At 40.6% G+C, this 23003-nt stretch overlaps 1 protein-coding gene across 23 annotated transcripts in view; it reads left to right on the forward strand.

Annotated features, from left to right (window-relative positions):
• Nucleotides 1–23003, forward strand: part of SHANK2 (SH3 and multiple ankyrin repeat domains 2) — a 320253-nt gene extending 297250 nt beyond the window's left edge. For 22 of the 23 annotated variants that reach the window (XM_085548205.1, XM_085548207.1, XM_085548210.1 and 19 more), the window contains 4 exons: nt 3177–3307; nt 4630–4741; nt 5888–8300; nt 18844–23003. In XM_085548205.1, the coding sequence (XP_085404331.1) occupies nt 3177–3307; nt 4630–4741; nt 5888–8300; nt 18844–19417 (3230 nt within the window). In that variant the 3' untranslated portion in view covers nt 19418–23003. Of the gene's footprint in view, nt 1–2870; nt 2931–3176; nt 3308–4629; nt 4742–5887; nt 8301–18843 lie in introns of all 23 variants that reach the window. The other variant, XM_032444759.2, reaches the window with a different exon arrangement.

Here is a 23003-nt window from a genome sequence, read left to right on the forward strand (position 1 = left end):
GTTAAAGATGTTTGTAAATGTGTCCTCAGAGAATTTCCAGTACAAACTGGTAAGATTCCCCTCTTGTTGATACAAGAAACACGTGCTGCCAAATATTTAAGATCACAAGAATATTGGGAGAGAAGTCCATTAGCGAGCTTTGAAAAATTATTCCAGTACGTGCGGCCTTTTGAACACGTGTTTCTGGTGCATACATGGTTTGCACACTGGTAATGTGGATATGAGCAGCTGAGCTAAAGGCAAAGACAAGTGGAAGTTTGTCCCAATATACTCACATATTATTTCTTTGGGATGAGTTTGAACAAGCTGAATACAAATCAGCCAATTAATTTCCTTAGCCTAATTAAAGCGTATCTGATAATACAGTGAGAATGTTTTTATTTTACATGCTACTTTCCCTTCAAAAGTGTGGTGCAGTAGTGTGGTCAGATGCTAAGATTTTGACGTACTCTGCAGGACCCGCCATGTAGCTGCTGCCATTTAGAATAAATCACATTCCACTGTAGTTTTAAAAGGACAAATTCTGCTCAACTTTTGCATTTGGATCAAAGACAGTAGAGAAAAAGAAGAAGCTGCACGGATGCAGCAGTGCTGCTGTTGGAAAAACTGCACGAGGAACACCTAAAGAGTTCCTTGCAAAGCAGCTTAAGTTGTCACCTGCTCTCTCCCATTTCTCAGTGCTTTACCTAGATGTGGAAAGACACAAATCCACTCGAGTGGGAGCAGCTATAGGGTGGGAATGATGGAAAAACTGTCCACAGGCAAGAAACCTGCAATAAACTCACACAGAACAAAGTTATTCCAGCTGGAAGTAGTAGATGATATTAATAAATGGTACCAACTGATATTTTGGTCGGATCTTAAATTAAGATCTGTCTTACAGTATTGTCTAGCAAAATCAGTGCAGTTGGAGAGTGTGTATGTTTCATCCCCAAACAAATATTTTCATGCTTTTTAAATGTCTGTCATAGCCTCATCACTCCTTCCCTGTAGCTTTTTGTTGTCTGAATGGGTATACGGTTACGTGTGTCTGTTAAAATAAAGGGGATCCATGTTCGTACATGATATATTTCTGTTTACAGATTTTGAGTACCTAATGCCTCATTTTCACAAACTTCCTTCTCTCTCTATCCCAAAGACCCTTTAGGCCTTCTGGGATGATATAAAGGGTGGGAAAGACTTAATGTGAAATCTCTCCACCCTTGAAGTGATAGATCCCCTGAAAACAGTTTTACAGTCTGGCATTATTTTTGTTGTATAGGTCAAATGTTAGTGGTGACATTGTTGCTTTATGATGCCTTTTGCAGAGCAGAAGTGCAGAAAATTTTCCTTCAGAAGTTCAGAGTTTGTATTACAAAATCTTATGAAATGTGACTTGAAGTTTATTTTATTTTTGAGTAAATGTGATGGTTTTAAGATTTTTTTTCCTTTCTTCCTTTCACCAAATGATTTAAAATATACACAAATAAAGCAGACCAATGGAAAACAGTCAAATGATAACTTCAGTTGAATAGAAACAGCAGCACCACTCGTGGGAAAATTTTCAAGTGTTCTGAATCTCCTCAATCCTTCCTTTCCGCTTACTCCCTGACCCTCTGTGACACTAAAATAACCACTTCTAGGACAACTTTCTTTCTAATCAGAGGGCTAAAAGTTCTTCCCTCTCTTACCTCTCCTGTTTAAAATGTCATCCTTGCATCTGCCAGATTTACCGTTTAGAGGGATCAAAAACTTTTTTCTCCTGCCTTATTCCCATCCATATCCAGGGCCCTGAGTATGCTGCTCTCCAGTGTGAGGTAAAGCTTAAATCCCTAAATCTGATGGATGCTTTGCAGATTAGCATCATCTGTAGACTGCCTGTTTGGGTTTTTTTGGTTTTTTTTTTTTTAATTTTCTGTCTGTAATAACCTAATGGAATAGGTATCCTTTTCTGCAGAAATAAAAATCTAACATTTGGGAGGTGGATCTGATTGCTGAAAATTAACAGTGCTCCTGCTCACGTTTTGGAAGCCTTGTAGCTAGGCTAAGGTATTGCGTTTACATAAATATTGCAGCCAACATAACTGGTCTCTACTCTGGTGAAACTTCAAAGGAAAAGACACGAAATTAGCATGATTGTTAAACACAGAATAGTCAGTGTGGTTCAGTCCAATTTTTCTTAGGGAATCAAACATGTTGAAAGGGGTAGAAAGGAAATTTGTTGGTATGGTCTAAGTTTGGATTCTAGTGCAGGTTCAAAAATCAAACTGTTCTGCTGGCTTGGGCTACTCATTTAATTTCTCCATGCCTTAGTTTTGTAGTAGCAGAAGTAGCAATAAATGAGCTGTAAGGCTATAATTAGTTGATTGATTGGTGCTTTGAGGTCCTCCGTCTGAGAAATGTATTAAACGCTAATGAATTTTGTTCATGACCACAGCTGTAACTGGGGCTAAAGCAAATGCTCTCAAGTTCAGAGGATCTCAGTCAAAGTTTATTCCCTGTATTTTATCGTCATGCCAAACAGTAGATAAGGATCCCAAATCCAAATGTTGAAGTTCTCATTCTCATTTGGACTTTGACTGTTTGGTCTCTTTCTCTAGATACATTCCCAAAGTTAATAAAATAATAATCATAATAAATAAATAAACATATAAAAGTTTCCTTTGAAGAATGATGCAGTCGCTTACAGTGCTAATCTAATAATCCAAAATCACATAGATTAGACATGATTAATTGAGGAAAATAGGCATAAAAGAGCACTTCTGGAGTACTTGTTCTTGTCCAAAATATCACTGAAATTCTGATGACTAAGTACAGTCTGCTTATCACTATTTGAAACAGTTCTTTACAGATTCATTTTTTCTAAAGGTCTTCTTTCCATTTCTATATAGATATTGTCCCTTCACATTTTGAAGGTTTGAAGAAGAGGATTGTTTTTCGAGTCACACTAAGTAAACATTAAATGCATGCAGGCTTAAAACTAAAGCATGCATGTTATGTAGCAGCAATAAAAAGTGCTCGGCTTGCACGACTTATGATGCTCAAGCATTGCCTTGTTAAAATGCCAAAAAAAAATTTTAAAAACTTTTTCTTTGCATTTTTTTGAAAAGTAAATCTCTTCCTTTGACCTTGCAATACTTAATTTTTCAGGTTTTCGACAAAATATATTTATTTTACTGAATACTTTTATATTACAGATAAGGTGGATGAAATAGTACCAGTTTCCAAGCCATCAAGAATTGCAGACAATGCAACTGTGGATTCAAGAGTGGCAACTATTAAACAGCGGCCTTCTAGTAGATGTTTTCCCTCAGCTACAGATATGAATGTGAGTGGTGACTACGAAGTACTGCTTTCACTTGTGAAACTGGTTGGAAAGGATACTTTGCTAGTGTACAATGTTCAAAGCACAATATAAATGAATTTAAAATAATGCTTTATGTGCTCACGCTGATTTTATTACCTTGTATATTTTACCTACTCTGTATTTCTGATAATTCATTTAACAGAGGAGCCTCTGGGCTCCTAAAACCTTTTGTTGTTACTTTCTTATAACTATTCTGAGATTGTCATTTCAACAATGTTGCTATCTTGGTGTTATTGAAACAGAAGTAAGTGACCTTAATCTGCCTGTAATATCAGCCAGTGAGATAACAGTAAGTTCTATCTTGAAAGGGTGAGTACAAAACTAAGGCCAAATGAAAAAATGTACCTGAAATTTGAAGTACATTAATGTAGTTTGAGTGTCAGAATTAGTGCAGCCACACAGTTTCCACTGATGTGAAAGTTTCTGCAAGTTCATATTTTTTATTGTTCCTAATGGTCTATATAATATCTTGATGAAATAATATACAATGATTTGTAAGGGAAGAATTGACATTAGCACTACAGTATATAGTAAAAATTTAATTTCAAGAAGTCTGAAATTGGATTCCTCAGTTGTAGAATTTGCATCTACAGAACTTACATGTGAAAAAATAATTGTTTTTATTGTGTTTTAGATGTACTTTTCTATCGCCTGCCCCTCTGAAGCATCCCCCGCCCCAATACAAGCACTTTGGTGTTCTCAATAGCTTAGAAGGAACGAAACAAATAGAGACTTATTTGTGACAGAAAACAAATAGTTGTGTGACAACCTATGTCAAAGGGCAGTTCGGTGCGTTGGGATTCAGGGGACATTCTGCAATTGCTAGTTGAGAATCTGTCTTCCTGTGTAACCTTGTGCGAAGCACAATCTGCGCAAGACCCAGGGAGTAGGTCTGCCACTCAGTAGTGAGGAGAGCATACAACTTGGTGCAAAGTAAAAAGTAATAGTGATACAGTGTGTGGTAATGTTTTGGAAGTTAGTGAAATTAAATGCAATTGCTCAGGCTTCCTTTTTCTCGCAGTACACCGAATGTGCTGTAAACTTAACATATTGCCTTGTAAATTCAACTAAATGTACTTACAGCTGTTGTCATTTTATTAGCACATCAGCCTTCCCTTTCTCTTCGCATCCTTCTTCAAAGAATAGTAAATTTGCTGTTCTCCGTAAGAATCCCAAGGGGGGTAGGTAGTAGATTAATTGATTCAACCGAGGAGTTAATTACATGTGGGAGAAAGTTTTGCACTCTTTAATGCTTGTGGGTTCTTTTGTTTGCTTTTTTATAGTCCATGTATGAGAGACAGGGTATTGCTGTGATGACGCCAACTGTACCGGGGAGTCCTCAAGGTCCTTTTCTGGGTATACCTCGGGGTACAATGAGAAGACAAAAATCTATAGGTAAAATATTTCTCATGCATAGTTCATTTGTGCATCATTCACCTCTCCCAGTAATTCACCTATTTTGGTACTTTCTTTCTTACTTCAGTGAATTTTATTTTTTCTTTATACAGAGTTCCTGGAAAAATAAGTTTTTTTTAATTTCCACGTACTGCTTTAATAGCTGTAGGCAAGTATTGTGGAATTCTAATTTAATTCCCTTCTTTAAAATATGCCCTTTTCCCACAAATAATAGTGAGAAGGAAAAGGAAAAGAGAATAAAGCCAAAAAGAAACCAGTGCAATTCTATTGCAGAGTATTACCTAGGGCAAAATGTTATTTATTTTTTGTTTTGCTGTTGAGACATAAGTGTTGTAATGCTATGTAGTAGTTTACAAAGTAATCCCTATTGACCAAAGGGAGTAAAAATCACCTCCTTTTCATTCCAAAGAATTCTGTCTATTAATGATTAAACAAAAGGAAGAAAAAAAAAAAGAAAAAAAAAGAAAGAAAGAAAAAAAAAAAAAAAGCAATCCAAATTTGAACTTGTTTTGTACTGGGTAATCTTAATGATATTTCTCAATTTAAAAGCACATAATGCTGATATAAAATTGGCCAAATTCTCCCATCATCAAGTTAGTTTATGTTAAATGCCATATTTGTAAGAATGTAATGTCATCTTTTGAAATAAAACTGTGTAATTTTTTTCCCTGTAGGATCTTCTCAGTCCCTTTGCATTCAGTTTCAGTGCATCTTAAAAATGCATTAGGTTTCTAAGTTGCGTTATTTTATGCATTTGGAAATTGCTAGAGCCAGGCATATGCTACTCTTTTGCTCAGAATGTCTTCCCTGCTCAATAATTGTGGAAGAAAATGTGCTTTGCTACAGCTACCTTGATGATACATAAAAACAAAACATTTGCCTACACATCAGTGATCAGTTTAATTAAAATTCTGTAGCATCCTTTTTAATTCTGGCATCTGGTCTCTGGAAATTCAGCAAGAAAAATACTTACTGATTGAATGAGGCAAAAGACCGTTTTTGTAATTTCATACAGGCCTCATGTTATGTGAATTATACCCTCGCATTTTAGGCTGGATAAAGAGATGGTATAATATGAGGGATTCCAGTGGAAGGCAGTATTTTAATATGCTTTCTGATTTTTAGGAATAACAGAGGAAGAACGGCAGTTTTTGGCTCCTCCTATGCTGAAGTTTACCAGAAGTCTTTCAATGCCTGACACCTCCGAAGATATCCCTCCGCCACCACAGTCCTTACCCCCTTCACCACCACCACCTTCTCCCTCCCTGTACAACGCTCCCAAATCCCCAACATCAAGAAGCTATGGAACTATCAAACCTCCATTTAATCAGAATTCAGGTGCAAAAATTTCTTTGGTTAGGCCTGAAAATGTGGGAACAATGATAAGGGACAAGGGGCTCTATTACAGACGAGAACTGGACCGCTACTCACTGGATTCTGAGGACCTGTACAGTCGGAGTGCCACAGCTCAGGCAAATTTCAGGAACAAGAGAGGTCAGATGCCTGAAAACCCATACTCTGAGGTTGGGAAGATTGCAAGCAAGGCAGTTTATGTACCAGCCAAACCAGCAAGGCGGAAGGGGATGCTAGTTAAACAATCCAATGTTGAAGATAGTCCAGAAAAGACCTGCTCTATTCCAATCCCCACAATTATTGTGAAAGAGCCGTCCACCAGCAGCAGCGGGAAGAGCAGTCAAGGGAGCAGCATGGAAATTGACCCTCAGTCTTCAGAGCAACCCGGGCAACTCCGACCCGATGACAGTTTAGGTGTCAGCAGTCCATTTGCAGCAGCCATTGCTGGAGCGGTGAGGGACAGGGAAAAGCGTCTGGAAGCAAGGCGTAATTCTCCAGCCTTCCTCTCCACAGACCTAGGAGATGAAGATGTTGGACTAACTCCACCAACACCGCGTATGAGGCAATCTAAATTTACTGATGAAGCAATGTTTAGCAGTGAAGATGGGTTTAGGCAGCTTATGTCACCATCTCCTATTCCTGCACCTAGAGAGCCTGAAAATCTTTATAATAGCAGTGAACCCAGCAATCAAAGTGATGCAAGGACATTAAATGCTTCGGCCAAAACAAAAGGTACTGAAAACAGTACAGTGGCAGCTAAGTCCACGAATGCATCCACCTCTGATAATTACGTTCATCCGGTCACAGGAAAGCTGCTAGATCCAAACTCACCACTAGCCCTCGCTCTCTCTGCCAGGGACAGAGCCATGAAAGAACAAACACAGCAGATTCCAGGCAAAGTGGACACCGTTAAGGCTGACCTTAATAAACCACTTTACATCGATACAAAGCTGAGACCCAATATTGAAACAACATTTCCTGTTACTGCTACTGTCACTAGGCAAAATACTCGTGGCCCACTACGAAGGCAGGAGACTGAGAACAAGTATGAAACAGATGCCGGGAAAGAAAAGAAGGCTGAAGAGAAGAAAAACATGTTGATAAACATTGTGGATACTTCGCAGCAAAAGTCAGCTGGCTTGTTAATGGTTCATACTGTGGACACGGCAAAGTCAGATGATACACCTGAGGATGAAGAGGAAAAGGGAGCTGAAATGGAACCAAGCCCTGAAAACTCTCTGTCAGAGAGGCCAGAGGGGACCGAGGAAGCTGAGAGTGAGCTGAGCGTGCCTGCTGTGCCTGAGCCACCGGCATCTCCCTGCAAAACCATCGTGGCAGCGAGCTCTGTCGACGACCCAGTCATCTTACCCTTCCGCATCCCCCCGCCACCCTTAGCATCAGTTGATATTGATGAAGAATTTATTTTTACTGAGCCACTACCACCCCCCTTAGAGTTTGCCAACAGCTTTGACATCCCTGACGAACGCTCGGTGCCCGCTTCAGCTCTCACGGACTTGATTAAGCAAAGGAAAAATGGCACACCTTCACCTGCGCCATTCGTCACCAGCCAGCCAACCAATTCCTTAGATGGTAAAAAGCAAGTGGGTCTTTCAAACTGTTTGCCTGCCTCCTTTCTGCCACCCCCTGACAGCTTTGACAACGTCACTGACTCTGGGATTGAGGAGGTAGACAGTCGAAGTAGTAGTGACCATCATTTAGAGACAACCAGCACTATCTCAACGGTGTCCAGCATCTCTACCTTATCCTCAGAAGGGTGCGAGAACGTGGATACTTGTACAGTCTATGCAGATGGGCAAACATTTCTGGTGGACAAACCCCCAGTACCTCCTAAGCCAAAAATGAAGCCCATAATCAACAAAAGCAATGCACTTTACAAGGATGCGCTAATTGAAGAAACTGTAGACAGCTTTGTTATTCCTCCTCCCGCTCCACCCCCACCTCCCATCAGTGCGCAGCCCAATATGGCAAAGGTTGTTCCCCAAAGGACATCTAAGCTATGGGGGGATGTGACGGAGGTGAAAAGCCCAATTCTCTCAGGCCCAAAGGCTAATGTTATTAGTGAGTTGAACTCAATACTCCAGCAAATGAACAGAGAAAAATCCGCAAAGCCAGGGGAAGGATTGGAGTCACCTACCGGAACAAAAACTGCAAGTCTCAGTACAAGGTAAGTGTAAATAACCAAGTAATTGATGGTATGGTAGTAGAGGTTGATCCTTCCCACCAATATTCTGTTATACTTTATTACTGTGCAACAGATGGCAGTGGAGGGGCATTCTGACCAAATGGTGTCTGACATGGAAATGTGTATGCGGTGAAAGTGTGGAATTGAATTCCTCCATGCAGAAAAAAATGCCGCCCGCTGACATTCATTAATGCTTGCTGAATGTTTATAGAGACCACATAGTGGATGTGGGCACAGTGAGGCAATGAGCAATGCGTTTCAGCAGAGGTATCAGTGATAGCGAGTCACCGCTGCTAATGTAGATTTTTATGAGTGCAGCATGCAGGTCCTTTTTCACCACTGGTCAAAATGCATATTAAATAGCGGTGATTGTGTCAAAAAGTAGTGTTTCGTAGCTGAGAATTTGCTCCATCAAATTGTGTTATTCTGTTCTTTGTATCTGCGATGGAATGGAAATAAATAGAAGACATTACTTTTGGAGTGACCTAAGTATGAAGCCATCTTAGGAAATTTCTCTCTGGAATCACTTCGCACTGTTCATTGTTTTGCTAAATGGTTAATTTATTGTCTCTTATTACTCAGCTTTACTGGGTTTAAGTTCTTGCTTTCTATTGTCAGCGCTTGCTAGTGAATAGTCATGATGTCAACAGGTTCAAAAGTGTAGCTGATTTCACCCAACAGCAGCATCCTTGTAGCACAGTGTAATACATTCCCAGAGAGGCGATATCAAAAGGTACTTAGAATAGTCAGACACCAGTAGGTAAATGCATGGGTAATTATATAGTCATTTTTCTCTGGAATATGGTGTAATATGATGAAATTTGCAGAAGTTAAATGGACTTTTTACTGAAGTATTCAGTATTGTTTGGCCTGTCCTGTACTGAAGAAATGGGTTTTCTTTTTTTTTTTTTCTTTTTTTTCTTTTTTTTTCCTTTTTCTTTTTTTTTTTCTTTTTCAGAGCTGTAGTGCCGATTTTGCTTATTAAATAACGTAGCCAATAAGTAAGTTTTATTATAATTATTCTGCTGGATAATAAATAACCTGGCCTTTGAAATTTTACTGTTCTTTGCATGCATCAAGATGATTTTCTTTTGGGGAAAGGATGGCTCTATTAAGTGCAAGTGATTACTTATTCAGAAGCAGTGTGATCACAAGCCTCGGGGTCAGGCCATTCCATTATTTCTTGCAAGCTGTAAGCTATTAACTGGTCACGGAATTGTCTGGAGGTTATATGTCTTTTACGGTGAAAAGATGGAAGAAAAATGCTGGAATTCTGAAATTCCTACCAGTATTGCTTGACTAATTGGTGTAGAAATCGAGTTGGTGGTACGGGAAAAGCAATGAAAAGATAAATATGTACTGGCTGCTTGATGAAGACAGTCTTAAGAAAAGTTAGCACAGAAGCTGAACCCTGTACGTGTAGATTTGAAACCATCTAGGGAAACTGTAAAATCAAAACTTGTGCACTAAGTTTGAATTTATGTAAGTCATGTCTTACAGATGACTCCAAGGGTTTCAATTTCTATTATTCTTCCTATATCTTCAGTTTTTTGCTTGGGCTTGATCGTTGTGTTAAGTCATATGAACCTGTTGCCTCTGGCATCATACGTACAATATGTTTATTATCTTGCGTATTTTATACTGGTAGTAATTTCCAGGTTGCAGTGTAGGTCTTTATCATCACTGTTTTATTAGTTAATAACTGAGGTGATATACTGTAAATATGTACTGCATTTTTGAGAGAAAAAATGAAAAGTAGAAGCAAACAGTTACCTCTTACAGAGTCTATAGAGACAAGTAGTGGCCTAAAAACGGGAAGTTCCATACTAACATGACTTAAGTATGGTGGAGCACTGGAACAGGTTGCCCAGAGAGGTCGTAGAGCATCTTTTTATAGCAATATTCAAAACCCTATTGTAGGGAACCTGCTTTACTGGGGGGGTTTGGACTCGGTGATCTCTTGAGGTTTCTTCCAACCCCTGTAATTCTGTGAGTCAGTGACACCATTTGGAAGAAAAAACTCACAAGGAGTCATTTAAATCAGGCTGAAATCCTACTTATTTCCTGAAAAGACTGCCTAAATGCTTTATTTCCAAATTAGAGAGAGGATCTTGAGCTATAAAAATAATGAAGTCAGACCTTGTCCAGTTCCAAGGCTAGTAGAGGGTGAGGGAGGATCATTTTCTGAGCTGGAGGAAGAGTGAGAAGGAGGGAACAAAAGGCTAACAGCAATATTATCACAGTAGTATCACAGTATAATCACCAAGGTTGGAAAAGACCTACAAGATCATTAAGTCCAACCATCTACCTCTCACCAATAGTTCTCACTAAACCATGTCCCTCAACACAACCTCCACGTGTTCCTTGAACACCTCCAGGGCCAGTGACTCCACCGCCTCCCTGGACAACCCATTCCAGTGTCTGACCACTCTTTCAAAGTAGAGTTTCCTAACGTCCAGCCTAAATCTCCCCTGGCACGGCTTGAAGCCATTCCCTCTAGTCCTATCACCAGTTACACAAGAGAAGAGGCCAACCCCCAGCTCACTGCAACCTCCTTTCAGGTAGTTAAAGAGAGCAATAAGGCCTCCCCTGAGCCTCCTCTTCTCCAGACTGGACAATCCCAGGTCCTTCAGCCACCCCTCATAAGGCCTGTGCTCCAGACCCCTCGCCAGCTTTGTTGCCCTTCTTTGAACAAGCTCCAGGGTCTCGATATCTTTTTTGCAGTGAGAGGTCTAGAACTGGACACAGTACCTGAGGTGTGGCCTTACCAGATCTGAGTACAGGGGGACAATTACTTACCTGTTTCAGCTGGCATTTCTGATACAAGCCAGGATGCTATTGGCCTTCTTGGCCCCCTGGGCACACTGCTGGCTTATGTTCAGCCAAGCATCAATCAATACCCCCAGGTCCATTTCCTTTTCACGGTCTTCCAACCACTCTGCCCCAAGCCTGTAGCATTGCCTGGGGTTGTTGTGGCCAAAGCTTAGGACCTGGCACTTGGCCTTGTTGAACCTCATCCCATTGGCTCCAGCCCAGCTATCCAGCCTCATAGAAAGAGATCAGGTTGGTCAAGCAGGACAAGGGGAAATGGATTTAAGCTGAAAGAGGGTAGATTTAGGTTGGATGTTAGGGGGAAGTTCTTTACTAGGAGCGTGGTGAGGTCCTGGAACAGGCTGCCCAGGGAGATTGTGGATGCCCCGTCCTTGAAGTTGTTCAAGGCCAGGTTGGATGGGGCCCTGGGCAACCTGATCTAGTAAATGTGGAAGTTCGGTGGACCTGCCACGCAGGGGGTTTAGAACTTCATGATCCTTGATGTCCCTTCCATCCCAGGTCATTCTGTGATTTTGTGAAGCAGGACCTGCTCTTCATGAACACATGCTGGCTAGGCATGATCCCCCAGCTGTCCTGCACTGAGTGTTAGGAAATACTTCTTTACAGAAAGGATAGTAAAGTATTGGAATAGGCTTCCCAGGGAGGTGGTTGAATTGCCATCCCTGGATGTGTTTAAGAGCCGTTTGGATGTAGTGTTCAGGGATATGATTTAGCAGAGGATTGTTAGAGTTAGGGTACTACAGTTAGGCTGTGGTTGGACTTGATGATCTTCAGGGTCTTTTCCAACCTGGGTAATTCTATGATTCTAAGACAATCCGCTCCATAACCTTCCCTTGCATTGAGGTCAGGCTAGCAGGCCTGTAGTTCCTTGGGTCCTCCTTACAACCCTTCTTGTAGATGGGAGTCTCCAGTCTTCTAGGACCTCACCAGTCAGCAAGGAGTGCTGATAGATAATGGAAAGCGGCTCTGCTATCACCTCCACCAGTTCCCTCTGCTCAAGTTTCTTGTTTTTGTCATGTTATATACGCTCTGGACTGCTATGTTCTGCTCTTAGAAGTGCCTACATAAAGGCCACAGTTGCATAGTAAATGCTTCCCAGACAAAGGTTTATTTTTACTGCTTTTTCTTCTACCTTACCTTTAAAAACTTAAACAAATTACAGCCTTTCTAGCCTGATGGCATGATTGACACAATTTTTTACAAAGTCAAAATGTATTATGATCAGGGAATACCATCTTGCCAAAGTATGAAAGCTAATATTTCAATTGTGAAGCTAAAATTCTTCACTTTTTTTTTTTTTTCTCATATTATAAAACGTACATCAACCAATTGTAGAACTTACAGCCCTTTTCTTTGAGGCAGTAAGAGAAAAGGAACAAGGAAGTTTAGCTTTCAGAAAGCAAGGATTCTGCTGACTTAAAGAAAAGTGATGAAAAATGTGTAGGTCTGTTCATACCCTTCAGCCAAGGAGAAGTAGTGGGAAGTATTATAAATAGTAACGTTGTTCTCAGGCTCGCTTGGGTTCTGCTCGTAGCACCAGCAGCCCAATGAAATTAAAATATGTATTTCTTCATTGTGAAACATGAAGTTATAGCCTAGGAAGCTGCTCTAAATACCTCTAGGAGTTATTTCTGTACAGCCAGTGGATATACAAATGTAGCTCAGTCACAGCAATTGCGCCATTAGGGCAGCATGAAGGTAAATTAAATTGTAAATTGTTTGGGAATAGCTTGTTATAGAAACCTGCAAAATTGATCTTCTTTATATGTTTTTGACAAATGAGGATCATGAAGAGATTGTTCTACAATACTGAGCAGCATTTCTTTCTCAATTATGACATTAACAAAAAACCTAGTCTTCCTTTTCTCAGCATGCATAGGTTTAGCAGTAATTCTACACCGTGTACTTATAGTTTTCTGCAGTTCTTATGGAGACGCTAATTTTGAAGATTTTTAAATAGAGCGTGGAAATGCTTGGCTGGAAACCATCTGCTGCTCAGAGGCGGTGACCAGCTGCAGGCCAGGAAGAGGAGCCTGGGAAAGGACAGAAAAAGAGGAAAAAGCAAAAGGATGTGCTTGTTTCGTTGTGCAAAGGGTTTGATCGTCAGGTTTTGGACCAGAGGTTTTGAATTCCTGTGGGCTCACCCCACTCTTCACGTTGGCCATCATCCACTTTAAGAAATTTTGGAGATGATTCTTAGAGGTACAAGTTTTCATCTGGTCCATCCATGTAGTCGGGATCTCAAATCAGAGGCCACAAAACCCAGCCGTCATTTCCTTCTCTTCTGCCCAAAATTCCTTACAGCAGCAGCTTATGGCATTTGAGTACAGGGCCCTGCCTGAGCCAAATACTCGAGATCAGAATGTGCTGTCCCGGGTTGCATTGCCCGTCCCAGAGCTTGGACACTCTTCATGCTGGGAGACGAAGCACTCCCCACAGCTGGGCAAAGAGGGGAAGGCTAACACAGGGTTTTTATCAGGTCAAGAGGAATGCTCGCTCTGTGAACCCAACAGTTGCTTAGCGACACAGTGATCAAGAGCAGCTTGCAAGCTGGCTGCATAACACCGGCGGGATTAACGCAGAACAGCCTGTGGCTGCAAGGGAGAAGCAGCCCCTAGTGTGAGCATCATGATTCCGCCTCTTCTCTCATGTGCTAATAAGGAATAATAAACAGCCACCACTGCACCCTGCCATCACCGCCCCAAAATGGTTGTCAGCTTTGAGTAGGGAGGAGCTAGTTCTATTCTGAAGGGCTCTTCTGCTTCCCAGACTGTATTAACAGAGCATCTGTGTGTGGCCTCCTGGCAGGCTGAATGTCAGCCTGGTAGTGGGGACTGCCTGCTGCAGATGTGGCAGTTGCACAGAATGTTTAACCGTGCAGCATCGAGTCCTTCAGGAAAAAATAACCTGCGTTGTCTTGACAGATCAAGTTTTAAAGTGGGAACTGTCTGTGGTCAGGCTTTTGTGCATTTCTGAGGCCTTTTTATTTGGATAAGTTCCCATATTTTAACAAAAAGGTAATGCAGAATTGAACTTAGCAGTGAGTCACGCATGGGTCTTAACCCTACGTTTGGTTTATTCCGGTTATGAAATATGTATCTCATGGAGTAATTTCCAAACCTTGATTTTTCAGTTTACTGTCATCCCGCTAGCTTCGTTTCATATCGTTAACCATTTGTCAGGCACTTTTACGGGATTCCTTGCTTTGTCGGTAAGTTTTGCAGCATCTCGGTCATTCCATTTTGTCATTTTTATTTGCTCTCATGGCTGCTGCTCTCAGAAGTGGGTCATACTGAAGTGTCATGAAGTGTTGACTATAATGCATAGAGTACTCCATGTTGTACGTTCTGTTTCTTTTTAATGCTCACTTGATGCTGGAGTGCATTATTTTCTTACCTTCCTACCATGCAATTTTCCTTTGACAATCTAAAAATACAGTGCAAATATTGCAAGAGCTAAAGGCAGAGTTTTGGGTTTGCAAGTACAAAGAAAGCTCTAAGAAGTTAATTTCCCACAGTACCTCTGTATAAGGCATCCTCGCTCCCACTGTTTTTGATTCAACGTTGTGGAAGAGCTTTGTCAGAGACAGCAAGTATTCTGCCAAGTCAGAGAATTAAACAGCTCTTATGAGAAAGACTATAATCATTTGGGGGTTTGGATTTTAGTTTTGTTTTTTGTTTTTAATGAGAGGCTCTTAGGACCTATTGCAGCATGCCATCTTTCACTCATTTGCTTTTAATATTAAGCTAGCGGTGAATTTGAATCCTGCAAACCTGATTTCAAATTTGTAATAATTTCTTGCCTACAATCTGTGGTGATAGCTTATTACTTGGAGACATAGGAATTATATAGTGTGATTTTAATATGAAACAACATAACGGGCATTACCAGCAGTGCAGCCTTACAGCAGCAAATGTTTACAAATTACTTCCATACGCTGATTCCAACAGGGCAAATTTTATTTAAAATAATTATCAGACTTTTCGCTTTATTAAAATGAAATTTGGGTTTAGATAGGTTTAGTACGTATTTAATGTGCTTCGTGTAACAGAGGATAGAATAAGACCTAAGAAATTGTCCCTATTAAAAATCTGGAATATCCACAACGCAGTGAAAACATGCCTGCCCTCCAGCTGGACTGTGCTTGCACCTGTATTGACCAGGATACCATCATCTGTGAAATGCAAGACAGCTGAGAGTTTCAAGGCCATCTGCACCGGACAGTGACGTAGATGACATAAATTAGAAGTGGGGATGGATGGGAGTTGCAAAAAGGTGCAAACTTTTTTCCATCCACGCTGGAGTTGATACAGCAAGTGAAAGTAGAGGGGAAAAAGAGTAAAAGAATCTTGGAGTAGAAGACTCGAGACAGGAAGTCTGGAAATGCAGTCTTGGGCTACAGCAGGCTCACATGGCTGTCACGAGGCTGAACCTGTGCCACGAAGTCTGAAGAGCCAGCTGCAGTAAATACAAACCTCGAGTCACCTCATCTTCAGGTGCTTACTGCAAAACTGGTCCTGCATAGGGCTGCTGTGGCAGTGCGTAGTGACTCGGTCCATGTTCTCAATGTGGAGAACAGCTGAGATGTATTGCTGGAGGATTAAGTACATTAACAAAGTGCTCTGAGCTTTCTGATAAAAGGGTTAATGTTTCTATTAGCCTGAGTGCTGAAGTGGCTATAAACCGAGCTAGTGTTGAAGCATCATTCATCAGCTGAAATAAGTTATTATAGTTCTAGAGTCATATTTTAACAGCCAGTAGTCCTGATCCCTCGGCTTGAGAAAAGCCAGATGTCTACAGATCTTTTAATACAGCTTGTAGCCATGAGGAGCCATTACTTTCATCCAGGCTGACGGGAAGAGCAAAAAAGTCCGATGTTGCCTCTGTTGCTTTGCTCACCCAGCACTTCTGCCTGTGCATGAGAAGGGGAGGTAACGCAGGTCTGCAGAACTCTTAAAGAGTGCACAGTTTACTTTGGGAGATTTTGTTTTAGTGTCTTGATGTAGTTTATCTAAAGGAGAGGTGACAGTGATCTCCTGAATGAGGATGTACGGGGAGTGTGTGAAAGGAATGCAAAAGAGAAGCAGCGGCAGAAGCAAGTTACAGAAACGAGAAGGAGCTGTTGGCCAAGTAACAGAAGTTGCTCTCTGCTGGCATCTGCCGTAACAGAAGATAAATTTGCATCATCCATTTGATATTACCACAGAGGATGGCAGCTCATTTCTCATTTCTGCAACATGGGAAACGTGAGTAAAAGGGTCGGTACAAATAAAGGGCTGAGGAGAGATTTCTTCATTGATGCAAAGCTCACCTTGCCCTTCTTTCAAACGGTAGTACAAAATAATCCTAACCTATTTCAAATAAGTGTTTTTTGGATTCAGAATTATATCGTGTGTTATTAAAGTCCATGAGACTCCCGATGCTAAGTAGGTAGAAATATTCTCTCCCCTTGATCAGTAGAACTAAATTGTTTCTTGCCATTGACTTTTATGGGTTAGAATGCTCAGCTCTAGTCTTGGAAGACAATGTGAGCCATTAAGCTCCAAACAAATCACAGGAAGCACTCCAAACCTTGCCAGGCATTTCTTTTCTTTGTTAAATTACAAAGACCAAAGTGCTTTAAGTCTTGTTCCCACTGTGTTTTAAGTGAAGTGCTGATCTTTCAGCACTCAAGGAGATCCCCTGTTCCCTTTGAAATATATGGAACAACCTGTGGGAAATCATTGGGATTGCTCGAGTGAATAACATGTACATTCTCCAAACAGTTATTCTTAGTGCTTTTCTAATAACATGGTATTGGATCCTTATTTGAAAGAGGTTCGCTGTGCTGAGTGTGCTGTGCATGTCGGTGTAGAAGCACCGTAGGCTACCTGACATCTAAGTTTGTTAATTATGGGCTGAATTATGCGGGGATTATATAGGAAGAGGGCTCACAACAGCCAGGAGCAAACTGAGGAACCACTGAAGAGATTCTCCAGATCAAAGCTACTAGGAGTAACTATGGCTGCTTGTATGAGAGAAAGGGATTAAGGCCTGAGAGAAAGGGATTAAGGCCATTATCATTGCCTCAGGTGAGCTGCCAGTATTTCTTCTTTTTGGGTAATTCACAGGAACGGTGCATTAGAATAGATTTGGGGAAGTACTGGGACCATCATCTTTTTAATAAAAAATTTAACCACTCTTTTAATAAGGATTTGGGGATCCAAAGTCAAATAACTTTCCTTCCACGGGCATCTATTGCACTGGGAAGCAGATCTGATGAAGCAGCCTAACCCCACGTGCTATATCCTCCCTCTCAGCAATCTCAGTGTTCTGCAGGTGTGAGCCAAGCCTTTGTGATTCTCCAGGCAAGAGAAGCACAAGAGGGGCTCTCACTTTTAAAGCAGATCTTGTGATGAGGGGCATGACTCAGAGCCGATGTGGTTTTGCATGGATCACTTTTGGTACTTTATTTACTGGCAGTTAACACGAGATCTTTAGGCATTCATTCAGGTAGAGACCTCAGCTGGTTCCTTTAGCAGCACTTAGAAGTGAGGGCTCCAGAACCCACACTTTTTCTTTGGCTCTCTTATGCACAGCAGTGAATCTGCATTATTAATAAAAGCATTTGTATATGCCATTGTGCCCCAAAGCCCTTGCCTGTTCTGCCCCGAGCGTGACAGTTCAGGCGTGGGGACAGTCTGGCACCGAGGTAAAGAGGGATTCAGCCAGTGTCTGAGTGAGAAATCCAGCTACGGCATCCTGAAAATCATCCCCTTGAGTCTATGGCACCACTTCAAAGATAAATAAATCTTTTGGTCTGGAAGTGTATGAAATTGCTTGGCCGAAGGTGTCTCTAACCAGTAGGGTATTTTAAAAGTGAATAACTTTGGACCTTCGGGAACCCAAAAGTTCAGTGGAAGATCGATTCTCTATTGCACATACTGGCTCATAGCTGTCTCATGTAAAGGAAGGGCTGTGTAGTTAAGTATTTTGTGATGTGAATGGGCCTGAACCCAGACATTCTGCTTCTAAATTTGTTCTGTAGCCACCAGACAAAATGAGGTCTGTCTGCTCCTTCAACCAACCCACCAGCCTTAGCAAGAGAGCTTCTCAGCAAGCTTTGTGCTTGCTTCATTTGTAATCTCAGATTTCCTCTAGGCAGGAAATAGGTGCCATTGACTCGATCACAACTACATCACCTGTGGGTGTGCAGAGTGACAAGAATTTTGTCTCCGTAAGTTTTGTTGCAAAACTGAAGTACAATTTCTGTTTAGAAAAAAAGAAAATGATAGATCCAGAACCCAAGTCAATAATGTTTCTTTCCATGCTACTGTTACTAGCTATGTTACCTTACAGTGTAGGACCAATAAGTTAAAACTGAAATGAAGGACTCACCCTGCTCTGTGCTTATTACACACAGTGTTTCTCATTTAGCCACGAGGCGATTTCTTATAGCCTTAAAAAGGAAGCATGTGCTCTGGAATGTGTTTCTCTGAACTGCTAATAAGCAAAGGTTTTCTTTTTAACTACAGCTTAAGATTGTTTTATGAGAAAGATTGAATGATGCTATCATCTTACTACTTTCTACCTGATACTGCTCTTTAAAAAGGTTATACTATTCTGACGTTCCAAAGCCACATTTACCATGTGTTTCTATGGGCCTCTCTGGCAGCTGATGTGTCTAACTTTCCATGTCTGTTTACAATTTCAGGAGCACAGAAGTCATGAGTACTGTCTCAGGTACACGAAGTACAACAATCACTTTCACTGTCCGACCTGGAACCAGCCAGCCGATCACACTGCAGAGCAGGTCCCCAGACTATGACAGTAGGACCTCAGGAGCACGACATGCTCCAAGCCCTGTGGTTTCACCGACAGAGATTAATAAAGACATCATGCCCGCTCCTCTGAGTGCTTCTGCTTCAGCTTCATCTCCTTCTCCAACTCTGTCCGATGTATTTAGCCTACCCAGCCAGCCCCCCTCTGGGGACTTATTTGGCTTGACCACAGGGCGCAGCAGGTCTCCTTCTCCCTCAATATTACAACAGCCAATCTCAAATAAGCCTTTTACAACTAAGCCTGTCCACCTGTGGACTAAACCAGATGTGGCAGATTGGTTGGAAAGTCTAAACTTAGGTGAACATAAAGAAACGTTTATGGACAATGAAATAGATGGCACTCATTTACCAAATCTACAAAAGGAAGATCTGATAGACCTTGGAGTGACTAGAGTTGGGCACAGGATGAACATAGAAAGAGCTTTGAAGCAGCTGCTGGACAGATAAGAATAGCTATTTTGCCTCACAAACTTCTGTTGATAACTAGAGATGGGCTGGTACTGAAATACCCCAAATGCCTTGTCTGTCTGCGAGTGCCAGCAAAATTAGGGGGGGGAAATAAAAGGGTTTAATTCCTGGTACTCAGGTAATGCAGACTGTATGTTACGCACCCAAATATAAGTCTAAATGTGTTGCATGAGTGGGGCCATTTTATTTCAAAGTTGTGGGGAGATACGAGAGAGAGAGAGAGAAAATTGTTAACTTCAAAAATATCACCATCTATTGATGCCGCCCTTCTGCCGGAACCATTACAGACCAGTTTTCTTTAAACTTCAAATTGCAAGCATTTTTTTTTTTCTTAATTGAAAAGCACTGTATTCTCTTTGTGACATTCATTCAGTCTCCCAGCAGGCTTACTTTCCCAAAGCTTAGTTTATTTAAAGAGGACAGATTGCTTCCTTACCATTCAAATCCATTTTTGTTAGCAGAGGCACAATATTGAGACAGGTACGGGAGTTCATATAACTGTTTTTTACTAAGTTTAGCTCTCCGATTTGTTGGCAGAGAAGCTGGTTGTTCTGCTGGAATTAGCTCAAAGGTAACCTTGCTCTGTTTTACCTGGTATTTCTTTATTTCTGCAGTTATACTTAGCACTCCTCCAAGGTGGCAGAACAAGTTCAATACATGCTCCATTGACGTGACCTGTAAGACGATGCAGACGTTTCATAAAACTGAGAAGGAATGCTCACTTAGAGGTACAACAAAATGAAGCTAGTTTGAACCTGAGACCCCCAGTTTTCAACCAGCTAAACTACTGCTAAGTTGCAATGTGAACTCTGCAAACCGGGAAAGAAAAAAATTAAGTTTACCTACAGCCTCATCTTCAGGATTTCAGAGTCAGATATCAAGTAAGCTGAACCCCAAGCGATACTGTCTAATCTGGTGAGTGATAAGCAATTAGGTATTTTCAACATCAGGCCGAGAAAGATTAAGTAGGTGAACGTTCCCACATTGAAGTCAACGAGAAGGTTGCTGGTATTTTAAAAGAGGGATTTCAAGCTGCAAGCAGAAATAGAAATGGTCTGCCTTGTTTAAAAATAAAATGAACAAGGAAAAAAAAAGATTAAAAGGAAAAAAGAAAGCTAATGTCGAGATGGACTGAGGTATGTAACATCCCGGTGCATATGTGCCCAAGTGGCAAGGGAACCGGTAGGTATCCGGTTTCTCATTTTTATTGCTCTTAACAAGTATGGGCTTCTGGACAAGAAGAGCAGAGTGAGAACCTCCCGGGTGGCTGAACGCTTCCCTCGGCCACCCGTGATTGTGAGCAGTGAGCACACCCTGCTCCAGGCCAGAGCTTCCAGGAGATGTCGGCAGCAGGGGGAACGCATACATTTGGTCAGTCTGACTATTTCATTTTATTATGTTTTTTTTTTTAAGTTAACAAGTCTCTCTCTGCATGTTGGACCTCCCCTTGTAATTAACACCTCTAAATATCTGTGAGTTTTGTAGGTCTTTATTAACATAATACTGGAGATGTTCAAGGTGGATAAATGATGTGTGGATGGCTAGACTGCCTACTTACCATACAGTCAGGTTCTCTTACATTTTGCAAGATACCTGAACTTTCTTTCCTTGATATGGTCCTTGCTACGGTCCAGCCTATCTCTAATTTTTTATTGTGATTATTTTTGCTCACAAACGAGTGTCTAATTAGGTCTGCAACAGCCCTAGTATGAGTACATAAAGTTTAGCATTTTAAATATCTTTCTTTACTGCAAGTTTAAATAGTTGTACAGATAGTTTATAAGCACAATATTTTAAGAAAATAAGTGGCTGGTCTACTGGGCAGCCTTTGTGCCACTTCAGTGCTAGAAAGTGAAAAACAACAAAAACTTTTGTGGTTTAATACTATTTCTGTGGAATAATTATAAAGTCTTGACCTTTTTAAAATCGACCTCATTTGGATGCATCTGAACCAGCAGAGCTGTGTTATATTTTCTATCTTTGCTAGAACTTCTACAAAGGAGGATGACTATTTCTTCAAAAGCGGTTATAGTTACCAACGCATTGGATACTCTTAAAAAGCAACTTATTTAGCCTCCTGCCCCCTTTACGGAACAGCGAGTCCTTTGACTTCACATCTGTTACTACGCTATATTTGTATTTGAAAGTTCCAAGTAACCTTGTCATGAAAACCAAGTACAAAGGTGTTTTACTTCCAAAAGTACTGCATTTTTCCATAGGTGGTGTAGAAGATGACAGTCTCATTCAGATAGTCTACACGGGCAACTTGAGGCTATCAGATACTTTCAGAAGTGTACAAATGGTAATTTAGCCATCGTTGTCTTCCATTTGGTGATACGACAGAATTCAGTAAATAAACCACTAATGCCATGCTCTTTTTTTTTGTTTGTTTGTTTTGTTTTGTTTTGTTTTGTTTTGTTTCTTTGGGTACAATTGATATTACCTCTATAATATGTGCCAGAAAATACGTTAGAAATTACGGTAGTAAAAACAATGTAGAAGTTGACTTTGAAGCTGCTTTTTACTCACATCCTTATTGTTGAATTTCAGTTTAACAAGCGCTGACATACACGGTCGATTACAGTTGGTGGTAATCCCTTTCTAAGGCAGGCACTTTTCTTGCTCGTCTTATCTTTTCGGGTACTGATAGAATAGGTACAAAAGCATTAGCAGAAAAGAGGTTCGAAACATTAAAGAGCTAATGAAATAGTTTATTTTTACATTGTGTCTTACAAAGTTAACGTAAGGAGACCTGAGAGGACCTCCTCTCACCAATAAAATGCACCTCTGCCAAGACGAATTGGTCTCTAGCTCTGTTTGATGATTTTGCTACAGAAAGCAATAGTAACAGATACAATGTTGCCTCCGAGTATTTTCGTCAGTCTGGAAACGTTGGGGGGAGAAGACCCATTTATTTCATGCTTCTATGATAGTGAAAAACAAGTTGTTAGAGATCTATGAAATACATTATGATATTCTGGGTTTTAGGATCAACTTTTGTTTATATACTGTAAGTTAAATAAATTGCATTTACATGCCTAGTTTCTGTAATATTTGTGTATACTATACCAAAATCTTACAAGATGTAAATTGTGTATAACTGCACAGACTCCTTTCCCTGGGTGTCTGAGAACATTTTCAGTTGAATTCATATATTATAAAATGACTAGATGTGACTGTTGATTTACAGAATTTACATATCACAAAAGTTAATTATTTGTGGTACTTAAGTTAATAAAATAGTGATTTTTTTTTTCTCCGTTCTTAAAAGGCATTACCCAGTTGATCTGGCGATGATTATGTGTATGAGCCACAAAAATTGATAATTTTTCCATTACACTTTGTTTTTGTTTTTTTTTTCCTAGATATTACTATGTTTCTCGCTATAGTTTGTGTAAGAACTTGTGTTCACGTTATCTATGTTGCTGTAATTTTTGTGCTTTAATTCCTCTTATTTCGACTGATTAAAAGATCAAGCTCCTGTAACTTGCACTTTTCCCCAATCCTTAATACTCTTGTATGGCAACCAAAATTACTGTAAGAAATAAATATAATATTGCACTAA

This window comes from Coturnix japonica, chromosome 5 (assembly GCF_054131305.1).
Source record: "Coturnix japonica strain WE chromosome 5, WE-NBRP24, whole genome shotgun sequence".
NCBI lineage: Eukaryota > Metazoa > Chordata > Aves > Galliformes > Phasianidae > Coturnix > Coturnix japonica.